The sequence below is a fragment of the Petromyzon marinus genome, unplaced genomic scaffold, assembly GCF_048934315.1.
Source record: "Petromyzon marinus isolate PM22_M1 ecotype Great Lakes invasive population unplaced genomic scaffold, UKy_Petmar_22M1.pri1.0 PM_Scaffold_170, whole genome shotgun sequence".
In the NCBI taxonomy this organism is placed as follows: Eukaryota; Metazoa; Chordata; class Hyperoartia; order Petromyzontiformes; family Petromyzontidae; genus Petromyzon; species Petromyzon marinus.
In genome coordinates this window covers 70,545-91,682 of record NW_027423136.1, presented here as the reverse complement: position 1 = coordinate 91,682, position 21,138 = coordinate 70,545, and the positions used below count along the sequence as shown (strand labels likewise).

The following is a 21,138-nucleotide window of genomic DNA, read 5'->3' as shown; positions in this document are numbered from 1 at the left end:
ATTTTATTCTTCCCAACACACAACAACAACTGGTCAGTGCTGCTGAATTAGAAAGGTAAATTGGTCACGTGCCGTTTACGTGACAAACCCCTTCACTGATTGGCTGTGTCGGGTGGTGGCGGGTTTGACGACACACATTCATATTTAACACGATCTAACCAACCAGTTGCCCGTTCGGACCGAGAGTCGTGAGTGCAACTGGCGGTGGTGGCATCTACATCCATAGAACGTGAAGAACCAGTAGCATCTACATCTGTAGAACATGAAGAACCAGTGGCATCTACATCTGTAGAATGTGAAGCACCAGTGGCATCTGCATCTGTAGAACATGAAGAACCAGTGGCATCTACATCTGCAGAACGTGAAGAACCAGTCGTATCTACATCTGTAGAACATGAAGAACCAGTGGCATCTGCAGAACGTGAAGAACCAGTGGCATCTACATCTGTAGAACGTGAAGAACCAGTGGCATCTACATCTGTAGAACGTGAAGAACCAGTGGCATCTACATCTGCAGAACGTGAAGAACCAGTGGCATCTACATCTGCAGAACGTGAAGAATCAGTGGCATCTACATCTGCAGAACGTGAAGAACCAGTGGCATCTACATCTGCAGAACGTGAAGAACCAGTGGCATCTACATCTGCAGAACGTGAAGAACCAGTGGCATCTACATCTGCAGAACGTGAAGAACCAGTGGCATCTACATCTGCAGAACGTGAAGAACCAGTGGCATCTACATCTGCAGAACGTGAAGAACCAGTGGCATCTACATCTGCAGAACGTGAAGAACCAGTGGCATCTACATCTACAGAACGTGAAGAACCAGTGGCATCTACATCTGTAGAACGTGAAGAACCAGTGGCATCTGCATCTGTAGAACGTGAGGAACCAGTGGCATCTACATCTGTAGAACGTGAAGAACCAGTGGCATCTACATCTGCAGAATGTGAAGAACCAGTGGCATCTACATCTGCAGAACGTGAAGAACCAGTGGCATCTACATCTGCAGAACGTGAAGAACCAGTGGCATCTACATCTGTAGAACGTGAAGAACCAGTTGCATCTACATCTGTAGAACGTGAAGAACCAGTGACATCTACATCTGCAGAACGTGAAGAACCAGTGGCATCTACATCTGTAGAACGTAAGAACTAGTGGCATCTACATCTGCAGAACTGTGAAAAACCAGTGGCATCTACATCTGTAGAACGTGAAGAACCAGTGGTATTAACAGAACGTGAAGAACCAGCGGCATCTACATCTGCAGAACGTCAAGAACCAGTGGCATCTACATCTGTAGAACGTAAGAACTAGTGGCATCTACATCTGCAGAACTGTGAAAAACCAGTGGCATCTACATCTGTAGAACGTGAAGAACCAGTGGCATCTACATCTGCAGAACGTGAAGAACCAGTGGCATCTACATCTGTAGAACGTGAAGAACCAGTGGCATCTACATCTGCAGAACGTGAAGAACCAGTGGCATCTACATCTGTAGAACGTGAAGAACCAGTGGCATTTACATCTGCAGAACGTGAAAAACCAATGGCATCTACATCTGTAGAACGTGAAGAACCAGTGGCATCTACAACTACAGAACGTGAAGAACCAGTGGCATCTACATCTACAGAACGTGAAGAACCAGTGGTATTAACAGAACGTGAAGAACCAGCGGCATCTACATCTGCAGAACGTGAAGAACCAGTGGCATTTACATCTGTAGAACGTGAAGAACCAGTGGCATCTACATCTATTGAGTACCTGGTGTGGTGTGTAGTAAAAAAACAATCGCTTCGAGGGAGACAAAGGCGGCTGGGCGTGGTGTTGGCCACCCACCCACAGTGCCGGCCATCACAGGTGCTGTTCGCTACTCACAGCACTTGCCCCTACAGCCCTGTTAGAGGCTACACGGGGGACCTTTGTCTGTGTGTCTATAGGTGCTGCTCGCTCCTAACAGCACTTGCCCCTACAGCCTGTTAGAGGCTACACGGGGGACCTTTGTCTGTGTGTCTATAGGTGCTGCTCGCTCCTAACAGCACTTGCCCCTACAGCCTGTTAGAGGTTACACGGGGGACCTTTGTCTGTGTGTCTATAGCTGCTGCTCGCTACACACAGCACTTGCCCCTACAGCCTGTTAGAGGCTACACGGGGGACCTTTGTCTGTGTGTCTACAGCTGCTGCTACTTGCTACTCGACGGGGCGATATTTGTCTTGGCACACACCCTGGCACAACGCTAAGTGTTGGCGACGTCACCACGACGCTTGTGCCAGGCTAGGTGCACGTTGAGGCTCCCACGTGAAGTGTCGAACGCCCGCCCGCAGGAGGAGGTCACGGGACAGACCCAGGAGGTGCCACGGGTCGATTGACTGAGATGAGTGGCAGAAGCACCACCTGTGCCCCCTACTGTGCCAGGCTAGGTGCACCAGGAGGCCACGGGACAGACCCAGCAGGTGCCAGGGGTTGACCGACTGAGACGAGTGGCTGATATTTACCACCTGTGCCCCCCCTACTGTGCCAACGCGCTGTGCTTTAGCCACCCTGCGCTCCGCTCGTTGTTGTGAGCGTTGCTCCTCCTGTTGCTGGAGGGCGACTGCCTCCAGCTGCCCAGTAGCCTCAAGGTGCACCTAGCCTGGCACTGCCCAGCAGTAGCGGCGTCCTCCACAAAGCCTCCTCCTCCACAGAGGCCGATCTTGACACCGCTGGTACCGCTCATCGGCAAGTCCACTCAGCTCCACGTCCTCCTGTACCACATCAGCTCGACGTGCTCCTGAACCACATCAGCTCCACGTGTTCCTGTACCACATCAGCTCCACGTGCTCCTGTACCACATCAGCTCCACGTGCTCCTGTACCACTCAGCTCCACGTCCTCCTGTACCACTCAGCTCCACGTCCTATTGTACCACTCAGCTCCACGTGCTCCTGTACCAGATCAGCTCCACGTCCTCCTGTACCGCATCAGCTCCACGTGCTCCTGTACCACTCAGCTCCACGTCCTCCTGTACCACATCAGCTCCACGTGCTCCTGTACCACATCAGCTCCACGTCCTCCTGTACCACTCAGCTCCACGTGCTCCTGTACCACATCAGCTCCACGTGCTCCTGTACCAAATCAGCTCCATCTCTTCTCCAGCCCCGTGCCACGCCCGTCCAGCCCCCTCGGTGCGGCCGAACAGAATCTGTTTTGGGCATGCTGGCTCCGTGACCCAGCCTGACACACACACTCACTCACCGCCCACACACACACACACTCACCCCCCCACACACACACTCACCCCCACACACACTCACCCCCCACACACTCACCCCCCACACACACTCACCCCACACACACTCAACCCACAACACACTCACCACATACACACACTCAACCCACACACACTCACCCCACACACACACTTACCGCCCACACACACACTCACCCTCCACACACAGTCACCCCCCACACACACTCACCCCACACACACTCACCACTACACACACTCACCCACACACACACTCACCCACGCACACACTCACCCACACACTCACCCCACACACACACACTCACCCACACACACTCACCACACACTCACCCCACACACACACTCAAACCACACACACTCACCACACACTCCACCCACACACACACTCACCCCACACACACTCACCCCCCACACACACACACTCACCCCCCACACACACTCACCCCCCACACACTTAACCCACACACACACTCACCCCACACACACACTCACCCCACACACACTCACACACACACTCACACTCAACCCACACACACACTCGCCACACGCACACACCCACACACACACTCACCACACACACACTCACACCCACACACACTCACACACTCACCCCACACACACACTCAACCCACACACACACTCACCACACACACACACTCAACCCACACACACTCACCCCACACACACACTCACGATACACACACTTACACACACACCCACACACACTCACACCCACACACACTCACACACACACCCACACACTCACACACACACACTCACCCCACACACACTCACCACACACTCTCAACGCACACACACTCACCCCACACACACACACTCACCATACACACACTTACACACATACCCACACACACTCACATCCACACACACTCACACACACACTCACACCCACACACACTCACACACACACCCACACACTCACACACACACACTCACCACACACACACACACTCACCCCACACACACACTCACCCCACACACACTCAACCCACACACACTCACCCCACACATACTCACCACACACACACTCACCCACACACACACTCAACCCACACACACTCACCACACACACTCACCCCACACACACACTCACCCCACACACACTCACCACACACACACTCACCCACACCCACACACACTCACCACACACACACTCACCCCACACACACTCACCCCACACACACTCACCAAGCACACACACTCACCACACACACACTCATACTCACCCCACACACACACTCACCCCACACACACACTCACCCACACACACACACTCACTCCACACACACTTACCACACACACACACTCAACCCACACACACTCACCACACACACACTCACCCCACACACACTCACCACACACACACACCACACACACTCACCCACACACACTCACCCCACACACACTCATCCCACACACACTCACCCCACACACACTCACCACACACACACTCACCCCACACACACACTCAACCCACACACACTCACCCCACACACACTCACCACACACACACTCACTCCACACACACACTCAACCCACACACACTCACCACACACACACACTCACCCCCCCACACACTCACCACACACACACACACCACACACACACACTCACCCACACACACACTCACCCACACACACTCACCCCACACACACACTCACCACACACACAGTCACCACACACACTCACCACACACACACACACCACACACACACACTCACCCACACACACACTCACCCACACACACTCACCCCACACACACACTCACCACACACACAGTCACCACACACACTCACCACACACACACACACCACACACACACACACTCACCCCACACACACTCACCACACACACACACTCAACCCACACACACTCACCCCACACACTCACCCCACACACACACTCACCACACACACAGTCACCACACACACTCACCACACACACACACTCACCCACACACACACACTCACCCACACACACACACTCACGCCACACACACTCACCACACACACACACTCACCCCACACACACTCACCACACACACACACACTCACTCCACACTCACCCCACACACACACACACTCACCACACACACTCACCACACACTCACACACTCACCACACTCACTCACCCCACACACACACACTCACCACACTCACCCACACCCACACTCACCTCACCCCACACACACTCACCCCACGCACACACTCACACACACACACTCACTCACCCCACACACACACTCACCCACACACACGTAGCTGACGTTAAAGATCCCTCCTGACATCAATCTGTAAAAAAACAAGCTACATTATTTAACTTCGCCTTGCCAGTGTAGCCAGGGTGCAGAGTCCAGCGAGCTAAATGCAAATGCGCACAGATCAACTCACACGTGGGCACCGGCTTACAGCCGCAACAATAACAGCGGCGGGATCAGTAGTAGCATCAGGAGCATCAGTCACAGCAGCAGCATCAGCAGCAGCAAGAAGAGCCAATCGCATCTCTGGCAGGACCCTCCTGAAGGTCACCACTCGGCACTCAACACGGCCACCAGACTCGACACGAGACTTCAGTGGGCTCCTTGAGCGCGTTGTGGACGGTGAGCGGATGGGTGTGGGTGAGTGTGTGTGAGTGTGGGTGAGTGTGTGTGAGTGTGTGTGGGTGTGTGTGTGTGGGTGAGTGTGTGTGGGTGAGTGTGTGTGGGTGTGTGTGAGTGTGTGTGTGTGGGTGAGTGTGTGTGAGTGTGTGTGAGTGTGTGTGTGGGTGAGTGTGGGTGAGTGTGTGTGGGTGAGTGTGTGTGGGTGAGTGCGTGTGAGTGTGTGTGTGGGTGAGTGTGTGTGTGAGTGTGTGTGGGTGTGTGTGTGTGGGTGAGTGTGTGTGGGTGAGTGTGGGTGAGTGTGTGTGGGTGAGTGTGTGTGTGGGTGAGTGTGTGTGTGGGTGAGTGTGTGTGTGGGTGAGTGTGTGTGTGGGTGAGTGCGTGGGTGAGTGTGTGGGTGAGTGTGTGTGTGGGTGAGTGTGTGTGTGAGAGTGTGTGTGGGTGAGTGTGTGTGTGTGAGTGTGTGTGTGGGTGAGTGTGTGTGTGGGTGAGTGTGTGTGTGGGTGAGTGTGTGTGGGTGAGTGTGTGTGGGTGAGTGTGGGTGAGTGTGTCTGTGTGGGTGAGTGTGTGAGTGTGTGTGTGGGTGAGTGTGTGTGTGGGTGAGTGTGTGGGTGAGTGTGTGTGTGGGTGAGTGGGTGAGTGTGTGTGGGTCAGTGTGTGAGAGAGTGGGTGAGTGTGTGTTGGTGAGTGTGTGTGAGAGTGCGTGGGTGAGTGTGTGTGGGTAAGTGTGCGTGGGTGAGTGGGTGCGTGGGTGAGTGGGTGCGTGTGTGTGGGTGAGTGAGTGTGTGTGCGTGGGTGAGTGGGTGAGTGTGTGTGGGTCAGTGTGTGGGTGTGGGTGAGTGTGTGTGGGTGAGTGTGTGTGGGTGAGTGTGTGTGTGTGAGAGTGCGTGGGTGAGTGGGTGAGTGTGTGTGAGTCAGTGTGTGGGTGTGTGGGTGTGTGTGTGGGTGAGTGTGTGTGGGTGTGTGTGAGAGGTCTTCTCGGCCACGGTCATTCCCTCCCTTCTCTACGCTTGGGAAACATGAACCCCCTAATGGAACATCTTCGCCGGTTGGAAACATTTAGGCTGGCCTGCCTACGATCCATCCTGGGTTTAACCAGGCTGGATTGTGTGAGGAGCTCACAAATCCTTGAAAGATCTGGGCAAGGTCCCATCGGTGAGCTCCTCCGGCGGGCAAGGCTGTGTTGGCTGGGTCATGTAGCCCGCATGCCCAGCCACCGCATGCCGAAACAGCTTTTGTTCGGCCGGATCGAGGGGGCTAAACGGGCGCGGCACGGGCTAGAGAAGAGATGGAGTGATGTGGTACAGGAGGACGTGGAGCTGAGTGGACTTGCCGATGACTGGTACCAGCGGTGTCAAGATCGGCCTCTGTGGAGGAGGCTCGTGAAGGACGCTACTGGGCAGTTGGAGGCAGTCGTCCTCCAACAACAACGGAGGGCGGAGGAGCGACGCTCACAACAACGAGCGTAGCGCCGGGCGGCTAAAGCACAGCAGGTTGGCACACTAGGGGGCACAGGTGGTGCATCAGCCACTCATCTCAGTCATCTTAGTCAGTCGACCCGTGGCACCTGGGTCTGCCCTGTGACCTCCTGCCCGCGGGCGTTCGACACTTCACGTGGCCTCAAGGTGCACATGGCCTGGCACAAGCGTCGTGGTGACGTCACCGCCACTTAGTGGCGAATGGCGGTTGTTGTTGTGACAGTGCGTGGGAGAGTGTATGTGGGTGAGTGGGTGAGTGAGTGTGTGTGGGGTGAGTGTGTGTGGGTGAGTGGGTGAGTGAGAGTGCGTGGGTGAGTGTGTGTGGGTGAGTGTGTGTGGGTGAGTGTGTGTGGGTGAGTGTGTGTGGGTGAGTGTGTGTGGGTGAGTGGGTGAGTGAGTGTGTGTGGGTGAGTGTGTGTGGGTGAGTGGGTGAGTGAGTGTGTGTGGGTGAGTGTGTGTGGGTGAGTGGGTGAGTGAGTGTGTGTGGGTGAGTGTGTGTGGGTGAGTGGGTGAGTGAGTGTGTGTGGGTGAGTGTGTGTGGGTGAGTGGGTGAGTGAGTGTGTGTGGGTGAGTGGGTGAGTGAGTGTGTGTGGGTGAGTGTGTGTGGGTGAGTGGGTGAGTGAGTGTGTGTGGGTGAGTGTGTGTGGGTGAGTGGGTGAGTGAGTGTGGGTGAGTGGGTGAGTGAGTGTGTGTGGGTGAGTGTGTGTGGGTGAGTGGGTGAGTGAGTGTGTGTGGGTGAGTGTGTGTGGGTGAGTGGGTGAGTGAGTGTGGGTGAGTGGGTGAGTGAGTGTGGGTGAGTGGGTGAGTGAGTGTGTGTGGGTGAGTGTGTGTGGGTGAGTGGGTGAGTGAGTGTGTGTGGGTGAGTGTGTGTGGGTGAGTGGGTGAGTGAGTGTGTGTGGGTGAGTGTGTGTGGGTGAGTGGGTGAGTGAGTGTGTGTGGGTGAGTGTGTGTGGGTGAGTGGGTGAGTGAGTGTGTGTGGGTGAGTGGGTGAGTGAGTGTGTGTGGGTGAGTGTGTGTGGGTGAGTGGGTGAGTGAGTGTGTGTGGGTGAGTGTGTGTGGGTGAGTGGGTGAGTGAGTGTGTGTGGGTGAGTGTGTGTGGGTGAGTGAGTGTGTGTGTGGGTGAGTGGGTGAGTGAGTGTGTGTGGGTGAGTGTGTGTGGGTGATGGGTGAGTGAGTGTGTGTGGGTGGTGTGTGTGGGTGAGTGGGTGAGTGAGTGTGGGTGAGTGGGTGAGTGAGTGTGTGTGGGTGAGTGTGTGTGGGTGAGTGGGTGAGTGAGTGTGTGTGGGTGAGTGTGTGTGGGTGAGTGGGTGAGTGAGTGTGTGTGGGTGAGTGTGTGTGGGTGAGTGGGTGAGTGAGTGTGTGTGGGTGAGTGTGTGTGGGTGAGTGGGGTGAGTGAGTGTGTGTGGGTGAGTGGGTGAGTGAGTGTGTGTGGGTGAGTGTGTGTGGGTGAGTGGGTGAGTGAGTGTGTGTGGGTGAGTGTGTGTGGGTGAGTGGGTGAGTGAGTGTGGGTGAGTGGGTGAGTGAGTGTGTGTGGGTGAGTGTGTGTGGGTGAGTGGGTGAGTGAGTGTGTGTGGGTGAGTGTGTGTGGGGTGAGTGAGTGTGTGTGGGTGAGTGTGTGAGTGAGAGTGCGTGGGAGAGTGTGTGTGGGTGAGTGGGTGCGTGTGCGTGGGTGAGTGTGTGTGGGTGAGTGGGTGAGTGAGTGTGCGTGGGTGAGTGTGTGTGGGTGAGTGGGTGAGTGAGTGTGGGTGAGTGGGTGAGTGAGTGTGTGTGGGTGAGTGTGTGTGGGTGAGTGGGTGAGTGAGTGTGTGTGGGTGAGTGTGAGTGGGTGAGTGAGTGTGTGTGGGTGAGTGTGTGTGGGTGAGTGGGTGAGTGAGTGTGTGTGGGTGAGTGTGTGTGGGTGAGTGGGTGAGTGAGTGTGCGTGGGTGAGTGTGTGTGGGTGAGTGGGTGAGTGAGAGTGCGTGGGAGAGTGTGTGTGGGTGAGTGGGTGCGTGTGCGTGGGTGAGTGTGTGTGGGTGAGTGAGTGTGCGTGGGTGAGTGTGTGTGGGTGAGTGGGTGAGTGAGTGTGTGTGGGTGAGTGTGTGTGGGGAGTGGGTGAGTGAGTGTGTGTGGGTGAGTGTGTGTGGGTGAGTGGGTGAGTGAGTGTGCGTGGGTGAGTGTGTGTGGGTGAGTGGGTGAGTGAGAGTGCGTGGGAGAGTGTGTGTGGGTGAGTGGGTGCGTGTGCGTGGGTGAGTGTGTGTGGGTGAGTGGGTGAGTGAGTGTGCGTGGGTGAGTGTGTGTGGGTGAGTGGGTGCGTGTGCGTGGGTGAGTGAGTGGGTGAGTGAGTGTGGGTGAGTGGGTGAGTGAGTGTGGGTGAGTGGGTGAGTGAGTGTGGGTGAGTGGGTGCGTGTGCGTGGGTGAGTGAGTGGGTGAGTGAGTGTGGGTGAGTGGGTGAGTGAGTGTGGGTGAGTGGGTGAGTGAGTGTGGGTGAGTGGGTGAGTGAGTGTGGGTGAGTGAGTGTGTGTGGGTGAGTGGGTGAGTGAGTGTGTGTGGGTGAGTGTGTGTGGGTGAGTGGGTGAGTGAGTGTGTGTGGGTGAGTGTGTGTGGGTGAGTGGGTGAGTGAGTGTGGGTGAGTGGGTGAGTGAGTGTGTGTGGGTGAGTGTGTGTGGGTGAGTGGGTGAGTGAGTGTGTGTGGGTGAGTGTGTGTGGGTGAGTGAGGTGTGTGTGGGTGAGTGTGTGAGTGAGAGTGCGTGGGAGAGTGTGTGTGGGTGAGTGGGTGCGTGTGCGTGGGTGAGTGTGTGTGGGTGAGTGGGTGAGTGAGTGTGCGTGGGTGAGTGTGTGTGGGTGAGTGGGTGAGTGAGTGTGGGTGAGTGGGTGAGTGAGTGTGTGTGGGTGAGTGTGTGTGGGTGAGTGGGTGAGTGAGTGTGTGTGGGTGAGTGTGAGTGGGTGAGTGAGTGTGTGTGGGTGAGTGTGTGTGGGTGAGTGGGTGAGTGAGTGTGTGTGGGTGAGTGTGTGTGGGTGAGTGGGTGAGTGAGTGTGCGTGGGTGAGTGTGTGTGGGTGAGTGGGTGAGTGAGAGTGCGTGGGAGAGTGTGTGTGGGTGAGTGGGTGCGTGTGCGTGGGTGAGTGTGTGTGGGTGAGTGGGTGAGTGAGTGTGCGTGGGTGAGTGTGTGTGGGTGAGTGGGTGAGTGAGTGTGTGTGGGTGAGTGTGTGTGGGTGAGTGGGTGAGTGAGTGTGTGTGGGTGAGTGTGTGTGGGTGAGTGGGTGAGTGAGTGTGCGTGGGTGAGTGTGTGAGTGAGAGTGCGTGGGAGAGTGTGTGTGGGTGAGTGGGTGCGTGTGCGTGGGTGAGTGTGTGTGGGTGAGTGGGTGAGTGAGTGTGCGTGGGTGAGTGTGTGTGGGTGAGTGGGTGCGTGTGCGTGGGTGAGTGAGTGGGTGAGTGAGTGTGGGTGAGTGGGTGAGTGAGTGTGGGTGAGTGGGTGAGTGAGTGTGGGTGAGTGGGTGCGTGTGCGTGGGTGAGTGAGTGGGTGAGTGAGTGTGAGTGAGTGGGTGAGTGAGTGTGGGTGAGTGGGTGAGTGAGTGTGGGTGAGTGGGTGAGTGAGTGTGGGTGAGTGGGTGCGTGTGCGTGGGTGAGTGAGTGGGTGAGTGAGTGTGGGTGAGTGGGTGAGTGAGTGTGGGTGAGTGGGTGAGTGAGTGTGGGTGAGTGGGTGAGTGAGTGTGGGTGGGTGTGTGTCCGCAAAACAACCCCCTACCTCCTCGCGGTGCCGGAAGGGCAACTCTGTCGTGGACAGTGCTGTGGGGGGAGGGGCCAATTCCGATTGGCCCCTCCCCACATGGCGTCTGTGACCACCACAGGGGCTAAACGGGGGCTCTGGACGGGTGCGAGGGGCTGGTAACCCCTCCACCTTCAAACATTTACCACGAATCCACGAATTAAAAATGTAACTAATAAGCTTGTGCTGGAGGCCCCGGGGGGGACAGGCTTCTAAGACGTCTCCTGGCCAAACCCCAATTGGCGGAGCCAGGAGATTGAATCTCTACCCTCGGGGCTTCTCCAGAAAAAACGAAAAGCCACTACGGTTGGCCACGTGGAATGTTCGAACGCTCACTGCGGAGGAGAGGCTGCCACTCCTCTGTCGGGAGCTGGACCGGTACCGCCTGGATCTCTGTGGCATTCAGGAGGTCCGGTGGACCGGTTCTGGCTCCTGCCACCATGAGGGGTGGACAGTCCTCTACTCGGGGCAGCAGACTGCCAAACAACTGGGAGTGGCTCTTCTTTTGAACAAAATAATGAAGGGGGCGTGGGAGCGTGGCGGTGAGGTGTGGAAAGCTGTAAGCTCCAGGTTACTTTGGGCTCGCCTTCCCATCAACCGGAGGCGAGGAGTGGTGGTCATGGTTACTTATGCCCCCACTGAAGACGAACATCCGTGGAGGGATGCAGGCAAAGCCGAGGAGTCAGATGCCTTCTATGACCTCCTGTCACAGGTGCTGGCTAATGTGGCCCCTCGGGATAGAGTCATCTTGTTGGGTGACTTCAATGCCCGAGTTGGTCATGATGCTGGCACCTGGTCTGGAGTGATTGGAGGGCATGGGCCAGATCAGCTCAATAACAACGGTAGGAGGCTGCTAGATTTTTGTGCAGCCCATGGGCTTGTAATTACCAACACGCTGTTCCGGCATCAGCGCATCCACACAACATCATGGATGCATGCCGGGTCCAAGCAAGAACATCTGCTGGACTACATAGTGACGGAACAGCAGATGTGGGCCCATGTCCTTGACACCAGGACCTACCGTGGCGCTGATCTGCCCTCTGACCATCGCCTAGTCATCTGTAAGATGCGCCTGCCATTCTTCCACTCCGGTGGTGGGTGTACACCCAGGACCCCATTCCAACCTAAAGTGGCCTGGTCTCAGTTATCTGTTGAAAGTTGCAAGCGAGAATTTCATCATCGCTTGCGGCTGGGGTTGGCATCGTCCCCCACTCCTCCTGATGTCAAGGGTAAATGGGGTAAAAGCACCTGCCTGGGTATTTTGTACCATAGGTTCAACCTATAGGTGAAGTCTCGTCTGGGTAAAGTCACGTGGATAAGTTCAACCTATAGGTGACGTCACGTCTAGGTAAAGTCACGTGGATAGGTTCAACTTATAGGTGACGTCACGTCTAGGTAAAGCCACGTGGATAGGTTCAACCTATAGGTGACGTCACGTCTAGGTAAAGTCACGTGGATAGATTCAACCTATAGGTGTAGTCACGTGGATAGGTTCAACCTATAGGTGACGTCACGGAGAAACGTTTATATATGACTAAAGGCGAGGTAGTCATCATCCCCTAGCTACTGTGGTGATGATGATGAGAGACAGAGAGAGAGAGAGACGCAGACTCCAAATATACAGCTGCAGCAGCAGGCGTCGTCAGGGTCGGGATGGAACCCACGACATCCTGTAGACCAGGCGAGGTAGTCAACATCTCATAGCCACCGTGATGATGATGAGAGAGAGACGCAGACTCCAAATATACAGCTGCAGCAGCAGGCGTCGTCAGGGTCGGGATGGAATCCACGACCTCCTGTATACCAGGCGAGGTAGTTAACATCTCCTAGCCACCGTGGCAGGCAAGCCGCTCGCAGGCAAACATCGCACGCCACTGTGCATGTCACTGTGCATGTCACAGGTTATGTCACTGTGCATGTCACTGTTCATGTCACCGTGGGCCTGACCGCCTCTGGCTACGCAGTTATCAGCAAGGGAGCAGCCAGGCACAGTCCGTCCCCGTGGGCGAGAGGCAGGGACAGGGACACACTGAGACAGAGACACACAGAGACAGAGAGAGGCAGGGACACAGAGACACACAGAGACAGAGATACACAGAGACACACAGATAAAGACACACAGAGACACACAGAGACAGACACACAGAGACACACAGAGACAGGGACACACTGAGACAGACACACAGAGACAGAGACACACAGAGACAGAGACACACTGAAACAGACCACACAGAGACACACAGAGACACACAGAGACACACTGAGACAGAGACACACAGAGACAGAGACACACTGAAACAGACCACACAGAGACACACAGAGACACACAGAGACACACTGAGACAGAGACACACAGAGACAGAGACACACAGAGACAGAGACACACAGAGACAGAGACACACTGAGACAGAGACACACAGAGACAGAGAAAGGCAGGGACACAGAGACACACAGAGACAGAGACACACAGAGACACACAGAGAGTCAGGGACAGGGACACACTGAAACAGACCACACAGAGACAGAGACACACAGAGACAGAGACACACAGAGACAGAGACACACAGAGACACACAGAGACAGAGACACACAGAAACACACAGAGACAGAGACACACAGAGACAGAGAAAGGCAGGGACACAGAGACACACAGAGACAGAGACACACAGAGACACACAGAGACAGAGACACAGAGACAGAGACACACAGAGACACACAGAGAGTCAGGGACAGGGACACACTGAAACAGACCACACAGAGACAGAGACACACAGAGGCAGAGACACACAGAGACAGAGACACACAGAGACACACAGAGACAGAGACACACAGAAACACACAGAGACAGAGACACACAGAGACACACAGAGACAGAGAGAGGCAGGGACAGGGACACAGAGACACACAGAGACACACTGAGACACACAGAGACAGAGATGCACAGAGATACACAGAGACACACAGAGACAGACACACAGAGACACACTGAGACAGACACACAGAGACAGAGACACACAGAGACAGAGACACACAGAGACACACAGAGACAGGGACACACTGAGACAGACACACAGAGACAGAGACACACAGAGACACACAGAGACAGAGACACACAGAGACACACAGAGACAGAGACACACAGAGACAGAGACACACAGAGACAGAGATACACTGAGACAGAGACACACAGAGACACACAGAGACAGAGACACACAGAGACACACAGAGACAGAGACACACTGAGACAGAGACACACAGAGACACACAGAGACAGAGACACACAGAGACACACACGAGACAGAGACACACTGAGACAGAGACACACAGAGACACACAGAGACACACTGAGACAGAGACACACAGAGACAGACACACAGAGACACACAGAGACAGAGACACACAGAGGCACACAGAGGCACACAGAGACAGACACACAGAGACACACAGAGACAGAGACACACAGAGGCACACAGAGGCACACAGAGACAGACACACAGAGACACACTGAGACAGAGACACACAGAGACACATAATCGTCCCATCGTGGGGGTGTACTTTATCGCGATAATCGTCACATCGTGGGTGTGTACCGTATCGCGATAATCGCCATATCGTGGGGGTGTATCGTATCGCGATAAACGTCGCCGTTATCGTACCCGCATCACCATCATCCAAGTCATATCGCGATAACAGAAGCCATATCGCTACAATCTCTCATATCGCGATAATCTAAGTCATATCGCGATAGTCCAAGTCATATCGCGATAATCAATGTGATATCGCGATAATCTAACTCATATCGCGATAGTTCACTCATATCGCGATAGTTCGTCATATCGCGATAATCTAAGTCATATCGCGATAGTTCGTCATATCGCGATAATCTAAGTCATATCGCGATAGTTCACTCATATCGCGATAGTTCATGTCATATCGCGATAGTTCACGTCATATCGCGATATCCAAATCGTATCGCGATAGTTCACGTCATATCGCGATAGTTCACGTCATATCGCGATATCCAAATCGTATCGCGATAGTTCACGTCATATCGCGATATCCAAATCGTATCGCGATAGTTCACGTCATATCGCGATATCCAAATCGTATCGCGATAGTTCACGTCATATCGCGATAGTTCACGTCATATCGCGATATCCAAATCGTATCGCGATAGTTCACTCATATCGCGATAGTTCATGTCATATCGCGATAGTTCACATCATATCGCGATAACCAAATCGTATCGCGATAACCAAATCGTATCGCGATAGTTCATGTCATATCGCGATAATCTAAGTCATATCGCGAGAGTTCACATCATATCGCGATAATCTAAGTCATATCGCGATAGTTCACGTCATATCGCGATAGTTCATGTCATATCGCGATAGTTCACTCATATCGCGATAGTTCATGTCATATCGCGATAGTTCATGTCATATCGCCATAGTTCACGTCATATCGCGATAACCAAATTGTATCGCGATAGTTGACATTGCGACTGTATGAGCTGCCCCCCCCCCCGCGTGGTCACGTGACACCCCCCCCCCTTTGCCTCCCATCCCGCAATGCGCCATCAGCGAGGCGAGCGCTGCTCTCCTCCCTCCTCCTCCTCCTCGTCCTCCTCCTCGTCAACCTCCTCGTCCTCTTCCTCCTCCTCCTCTTTTTCCTCCTCCTCCTCCTCGTCCTCCTCCTCCTCCTCGTCCTCCTCCTCGTCATCCTTCTGCCCCTCCTCCTCGTCATCCTGCCAGAGGGACGAGGTGGATGGGGGAGGGCGAGGAGGAGGAGGATGAGGTAGGAGGAGGAGGAAGATCGTTAGCAAGAGGAGCGTGAGGGGGAGGGGGAGGGAGGGGGGAGAGGGGGAGAGGGGGTGGGGGGAGGGAGGTGGGAGGGGGGAGGTGGGAGGGGGGAGGTGGTGAGGGGGAGGTGGTGAGGGGGACGAGGAGGTGGGGGGTCGAGAGGATGGGGGGGGACAGGTGGGGGGGGGGGTACAGGTGGGGGGGGGGGGGGGTACAGGTGGGTGGGGTACAGGTGGGTGGGGGTATGGGGGGGAGATGAAGGGGGTCAAGGGAGGGTGGTCAAAGGGGGATCAGGGGGGGGGGGATCAAGGGGGGGTCGGGGGGTGATCAAGGGGGGTAAGGGATCATCAGGGTGCTCTGTCTGTGCTTGCCCAAGTCGCGAGAGGGAGTCATCACTCCTCCCCCACATAGATCTCTCTCTCTCTCTGTGTCTCTGTCTCTCTGTGTCTCTGTGTCTCTGTCTCTCTGTGTGTCTCTGTCTCTCTGTGTGTCTCTGTCTCTCTGTGTCTCTGTGTCTCTGTCTCTCTGTGTGTCTCTGTCTCTCTGTCTCTCTGTGTCTCTGTCTCTCTGTGTGTCTCTGTCTCTCTGTCTCTCTGTGTCTCTGTCTCTCTGTGTGTCTCTGTCTCTCTCTCTGTGTCTCTGCCTCTCTGTCTCTCTGTGTCTCTGTCTCTCTGTGTGTCTCTGTGTCTCTGTCTCTCTCTCTCTCTGTGTCTCTGTCTCTCTGTGTGTCTCTGTCTCTCTCTTTGTGTATGTGTGTCTCTGTCTCGCTCTCTGTATCTCTGTCTCTCTGTCTCCCTCTCTGTGTGTCTCTGTCTCTCTGTATCTCTGTCTCTCTGTCTCTCTGTGTGTTTCTGTGTCTCTGTCTCGCTCTCTGTGTGTCTCTGTGTCTCTGTGTCTCTCTCCTAGCGGCCCGTGTCTCCGAATCTCCACGTCGCCCGGTGTCTGCCTCCGTAGGTATCACCAAGTGTCTCTGTGTCTCTGTCTCCACGTGTCTCTGTGTCTCCGCGTGTCTCTGTGTCTCTGTGTCTCTGTGTCTCTGTCTCCACGTGTCTCTGTGTCTCAGCGTGTCTCTGTGTCTCCCCGTGTCTCTGTGTCTCCGAGTGTCTCTGTGTCCTCGTGTCTCTGTCTCTCTGTGTCTCCCCGTGTCTCTGTGTCTCCGCGTGTCTCTGTGTCTCTGTCTCCACGTGTCTCTGTGTCTCCGCGTGTCTCTGTGTCTCTGTGTCTCTGTCTCTCCGCGTGTCTCTGTGTCTCTGTCTCCCCGTGTCTCTGTGTCTCCGCGTGTCTCTGTGTCTCCCCGTGTCTCCCCGTGTCTCTGTGTCTCCCCGTGTCTCTGTGTCTCCGCGTGTCTCTGTGTCTCCCCGTGTCTCTGTGTCTCCGAGTGTCTCTGTGTCCCCGTGTCTCTGTCTCTTTGTGTCTCCCCGTGTCTCTGTGTCTCCGCGTGTCTCTGTGTCTCTGTCTCCACGTGTCTCTGTGTCTCCGCGTGTCTCTGTGTCTCTGTGTCTCTGTCTCTCCGCGTGTCTCTGTGTCTCTGTCTCCACATGTCTCTGTGTCTCAGCGTGTCTCTGTGTCTCCGCGTGTCTCTGTGTCTCCCCGTGTCTCTGTGTCTCCCCGTGTCTCTGTGTCTCCCCGTGTCTCCCCGTGTCTCTGTGTCTCCGCGTGTCTCTGTGTCTCCCCGTGTCTCTGTGTCTCCGCGTGTCTCTGTGTCTCCCCATGTCTCCCCGTGTCTCTGTGTCTCCCCGTGTCTCTGTGTCTCCGCGTGTCTCTGTGTCTCTCCGTGTCTCTGTGTCTCCGAGTGTCTCTGTGTCTCCCCGTGTCTCTGTGTCTCCGCGTGTCTCTGTGTCTCCCCGTGTCTCTGTGTCTCTGTGTCTCGCCGTGCCTCAGTGTCTCCCCGTGTCTTTGTGTCTCCCCGTGTCTCTGTGTCTCCCCGTGTCTCTGTGTCTCCCCGTGTCTCCCCGTGTCTCTGTGTCTCCGCGTGTCTCTGTGTCTCCCCGTGTCTCTGTGTCTCCGCGTGTCTCTGTGTCTCCCCATGTCTCCCCGTGTCTCTGTGTCTCCCCGTGTCTCTGTGTCTCCGCGTGTCTCTGTGTCTCTCCGTGTCTCTGTGTCTCCGAGTGTCTCTGTGTCTCCCCGTGTATCTGTGTCTCCGCGTGTCTCTGTGTCTCCCCGTGTCTCTGTGTCTCGCCGTGCCTCAGTGTCTCCCCGTGTCTCTGTGTCTCCCCGTGTCTCTGTGTCTCCCCGTGTCTCTGTGTCTCCGCGTGTCTCTGTGTCTCTCTGTCTCCCCGAATCGCTGTGTCTCCGCGTGTCTCTGTGTCTCCGCGTGTCTCTGTGTCTCCCCGTGTCTCTGTGTCTCCGCGTGTCTCTGTGTCTCCCCGTGTCTCTGTGTCCCTGTGTCTCCGTGTGTCTCTGTCTCCCCGCGTGTCTCTGTGTCTCCCCGTGTCTCTGTGTCTCCCCGTGTCTCTGTGTCTCCCCGTGTCTCCCCGTGTCTCTGTGTCTCCGCGTGTCTCTGTGTCTCCCCGTGTCTCCCCGTGTCTCTGTGTCTCCCCGTGTCTCCCCGTGTCTGTGTGTCTCCGTGCGGCTCTGTGTCTCCCCGTGTCTCTGTGTGGCTCTGTGTCTCCCCGTGTCTCTGTGTCTCAGCGTGTCTCTGTGTCTCCGCGTGTCTCTGTGTCTCCCCGTGTCTCTGTGTCTCTGTGTGTCCCCGTGTTTCTGTGTCTCTGTGTCTCCCCGTGTCTGAGTCTCCCCGTGTCTCTGTGTCTCCGCGTGTCTCTGTGTCTCCCCGTGTCTCTGTGTCTCGCCGTGCCTCAGTGTCTCCCCGTGTCTCTGTGTCTCCCCGTGTCTCTGTGTCTCCCCGTGTCTCTGTGTCTCCGCGTGTCTCTGTGTCTCTCTGTCTCCCCGAATCGCTGTGTCTCCGCGTGTCTCTGTGTCTCCGCGTGTCTCTGTGTCTCCCCGTGTCTCTGTGTCTCCGCGTGTCTCTGTGTCTCCCCGTGTCTCTGTGTCCCTGTGTCTCCGTGTGTCTCTGTCTCCCCGCGTGTCTCTGTGTCTCCCCGTGTCTCTGTGTCTCCCCGTGTCTCTGTGTCTCCCCGTGTCTCCCCGTGTCTCTGTGTCTCCGCGTGTCTCTGTGTCTCCCCGTGTCTCCCCGTGTCTCTGTGTCTCCCCGTGTCTCCCCGTGTCTGTGTGTCTCCGTGCGGCTCTGTGTCTCCCCGTGTCTCTGTGTGGCTCTGTGTCTCCCCGTGTCTCTGTGTCTCAGCGTGTCTCTGTGTCTCCGCGTGTCTCTGTGTCTCCCCGTGTCTCTGTGTCTCTGTGTGTCCCCGTGTTTCTGTGTCTCTGTGTCTCCCCGTGTCTGAGTCTCCCCGTGTCTCTGTGTCTCCGCGTGTCTCTGTGTCTCCGCGTGTCTCTGTCTCCCCGCGAGTCTCTGTGTCTCCCCGTGTCACTGTGTCTCCCCGTGGCAATGTGTCTCCCCGTGTCTCCCCGTGTCTCTGTGTCTCCCCGTGTCTCTGTGTCTCCGCGTGTCTCTGTGTCTCCGCGTGTCTCTGTGTCTCCCAGTGTCTCTGTGTCTCCGCGTGTCTCTATGTCTCCGGGTCTCTCTGTGTTTCTGTATCTACCCGTGTCTCTGTGTCTCCGCGTGTCTCTGTGTCTCCCTGTGTCTCTGTATCTCCCCGTGTCTGTGTGTCTCACCGTGTCTCTGTGTCTCACCGTGTCTCTGTGTCTCCCCGTGTCTCTGTGTCTCCGCGTGTCTCTGTGTCTCCCCGTGTCTCTGTGTCTCCGCGTGTCTCTGTGTCTCCGCGTGTCTCTGTGTCTCCCCGTGTCTCTGTGTCTCCGCGTGTCTGTGTCTCCCCGTGTCTCTGTGTCTCCCCGTGTCTCTGTGTCTCTCCGTGTCTCTGTGTCTCCCCGTGTCTCTGTGTCTCCTCGAGTCGCTGTGTCTCTGTGTCTCCACGTGTCTCTGTGTCTCTGTGTCTCCGCGTGTCTCTGTCTCCCCGCGTGTCTCTGTGTCTCCCCGTGTCTCTGTGTCTCCTCGTGTCTCTGTGTCTCCCCGTGTCTCCCCGTGTCTCTGTGTCTCTGCGTGTTTCTGTGTCTCCCCGTGTCTCCCTGTGTCTCTGTGTCTCCGCGTGTCTCTGTGTCTCCCCGTGTCTCTGTATCTCCGCGTGTCTCTGTGTCTCCGCGTATCTCTGTGTCTCCGCGTGTCTCTGTGTCTCTGTGTCTCCCCGAGTCTCTGTGTCTCTGTGTCTCGCCGTGTATCAGTGTCTCCCCGTGTCTTTGTGTCTCCCCGTGTCTCTGTGTCTCCCCGTGTCTCTGTGTCTCCCCGTGTCTCTGTCTCTCTGTGTCTCCCCGTGTCTGTGTCTCCCCGTGTCTCTGTGTCTCCGCGTGTCTCTGTGTCTCCCCGTGTCTCTGTGTCTCTGTGTCTCCCCGTGTCTCTGTGTCTCCCCGTGTCTCTCTCTCCCCGTGTCTCTGTCTCTGTGTCTCCCCGTGTCTCTGTGTCTCTGTGTCTCCCCGTGTCTCCGTGTCTCTGAGTCTCCCCGTGTCCCTGTTTCTCCCCGTGTCTCTGTCTCCCCGTGTCTCTGTGTCTCCCCGTGTCTGTGTCTCCACGTGTCTCTGTGTCTCCGCGTGTCTCTGTGGCTCCCCGTGTCTCTGTGTCTCCGCGTGTCTCTGTGTCTCCCCGTGTCTCTGTGTCTCTGTGTGTCCCCGTGTCTCTGTGTCTCTGTGTCTCCCCGTGTCTGAGTCTCCCCGTGTCTCTGTGTCTCCGCGTGTCTCTGTGTCTCCGCGTGTCTCTGTCTCCCCGCGAGTCTCTGTGTCTCCCCGTGTCACTGTGTCTCCCCGTGTCAATGTGTCTCCCCGTGTCTCCCCGTGTCTCTGTGTCTCCGCGTGTCTCTGTGTCTCCGCGTGTCTCTGTGTCTCCCAGTGTCTCTGTGTATCCGCGTGTCTCTGTGTCTCCGCGTCTCTCTGTGTTTCTGTATCTCCCCGTGTATCTGTGTCTCCGCGTGTCTCTGTGTCTCCCTGTGTCTCTGTATCTCCCCGTTTCTGTGTGTCTCACCGTGTCTCTGTGTCTCACCGTGTCTCTGTGTCTCCCCGTGTCTCTGTGTCTCCGCGTGTCTCTGTGTCTCCCCGTGTCTCTGTGTCTCCGCGTGTCTCTGTGTCTCTGCGTGTCTCTGTGTCTCTGTGTCTCCACGTGTCTCTGTGTCTCTGTGTCTCCGCGTGTCTCTGTCTCCCCGCGTGTCTCTGTGTCTCCCCGTGTCTCTGTGTCTCCTCGTGTCTCTGTG

The 21,138-nt window shown here is 55.9% G+C and overlaps 1 protein-coding gene across 6 annotated transcripts in view; it reads left to right on the top strand.

Moving 5' to 3' along the window:
* The first annotated feature begins 5,619 nt into the window (after nucleotides 1–5,619).
* LOC142922788 (diacylglycerol O-acyltransferase 2-like) overlaps nucleotides 5,620–21,138 on the top strand; it is an 83,762-nt gene continuing 68,243 nt past the window's right edge. For 2 of the 6 annotated variants that reach the window (XM_076063717.1, XM_076063719.1), the window contains exons 1-2: nucleotides 15,658–15,884; nucleotides 16,796–16,839. In XM_076063717.1, coding sequence (XP_075919832.1) covers nucleotides 15,855–15,884; nucleotides 16,796–16,839 — 74 coding nt within the window. In that variant the 5' untranslated portion in view covers nucleotides 15,658–15,854. Of the gene's footprint in view, nucleotides 5,868–15,657; nucleotides 15,885–16,795; nucleotides 16,844–21,138 lie in introns of those variants that run through there. The other 4 variants (XM_076063721.1, XM_076063722.1, XM_076063718.1 and 1 more) reach the window with 4 other exon arrangements.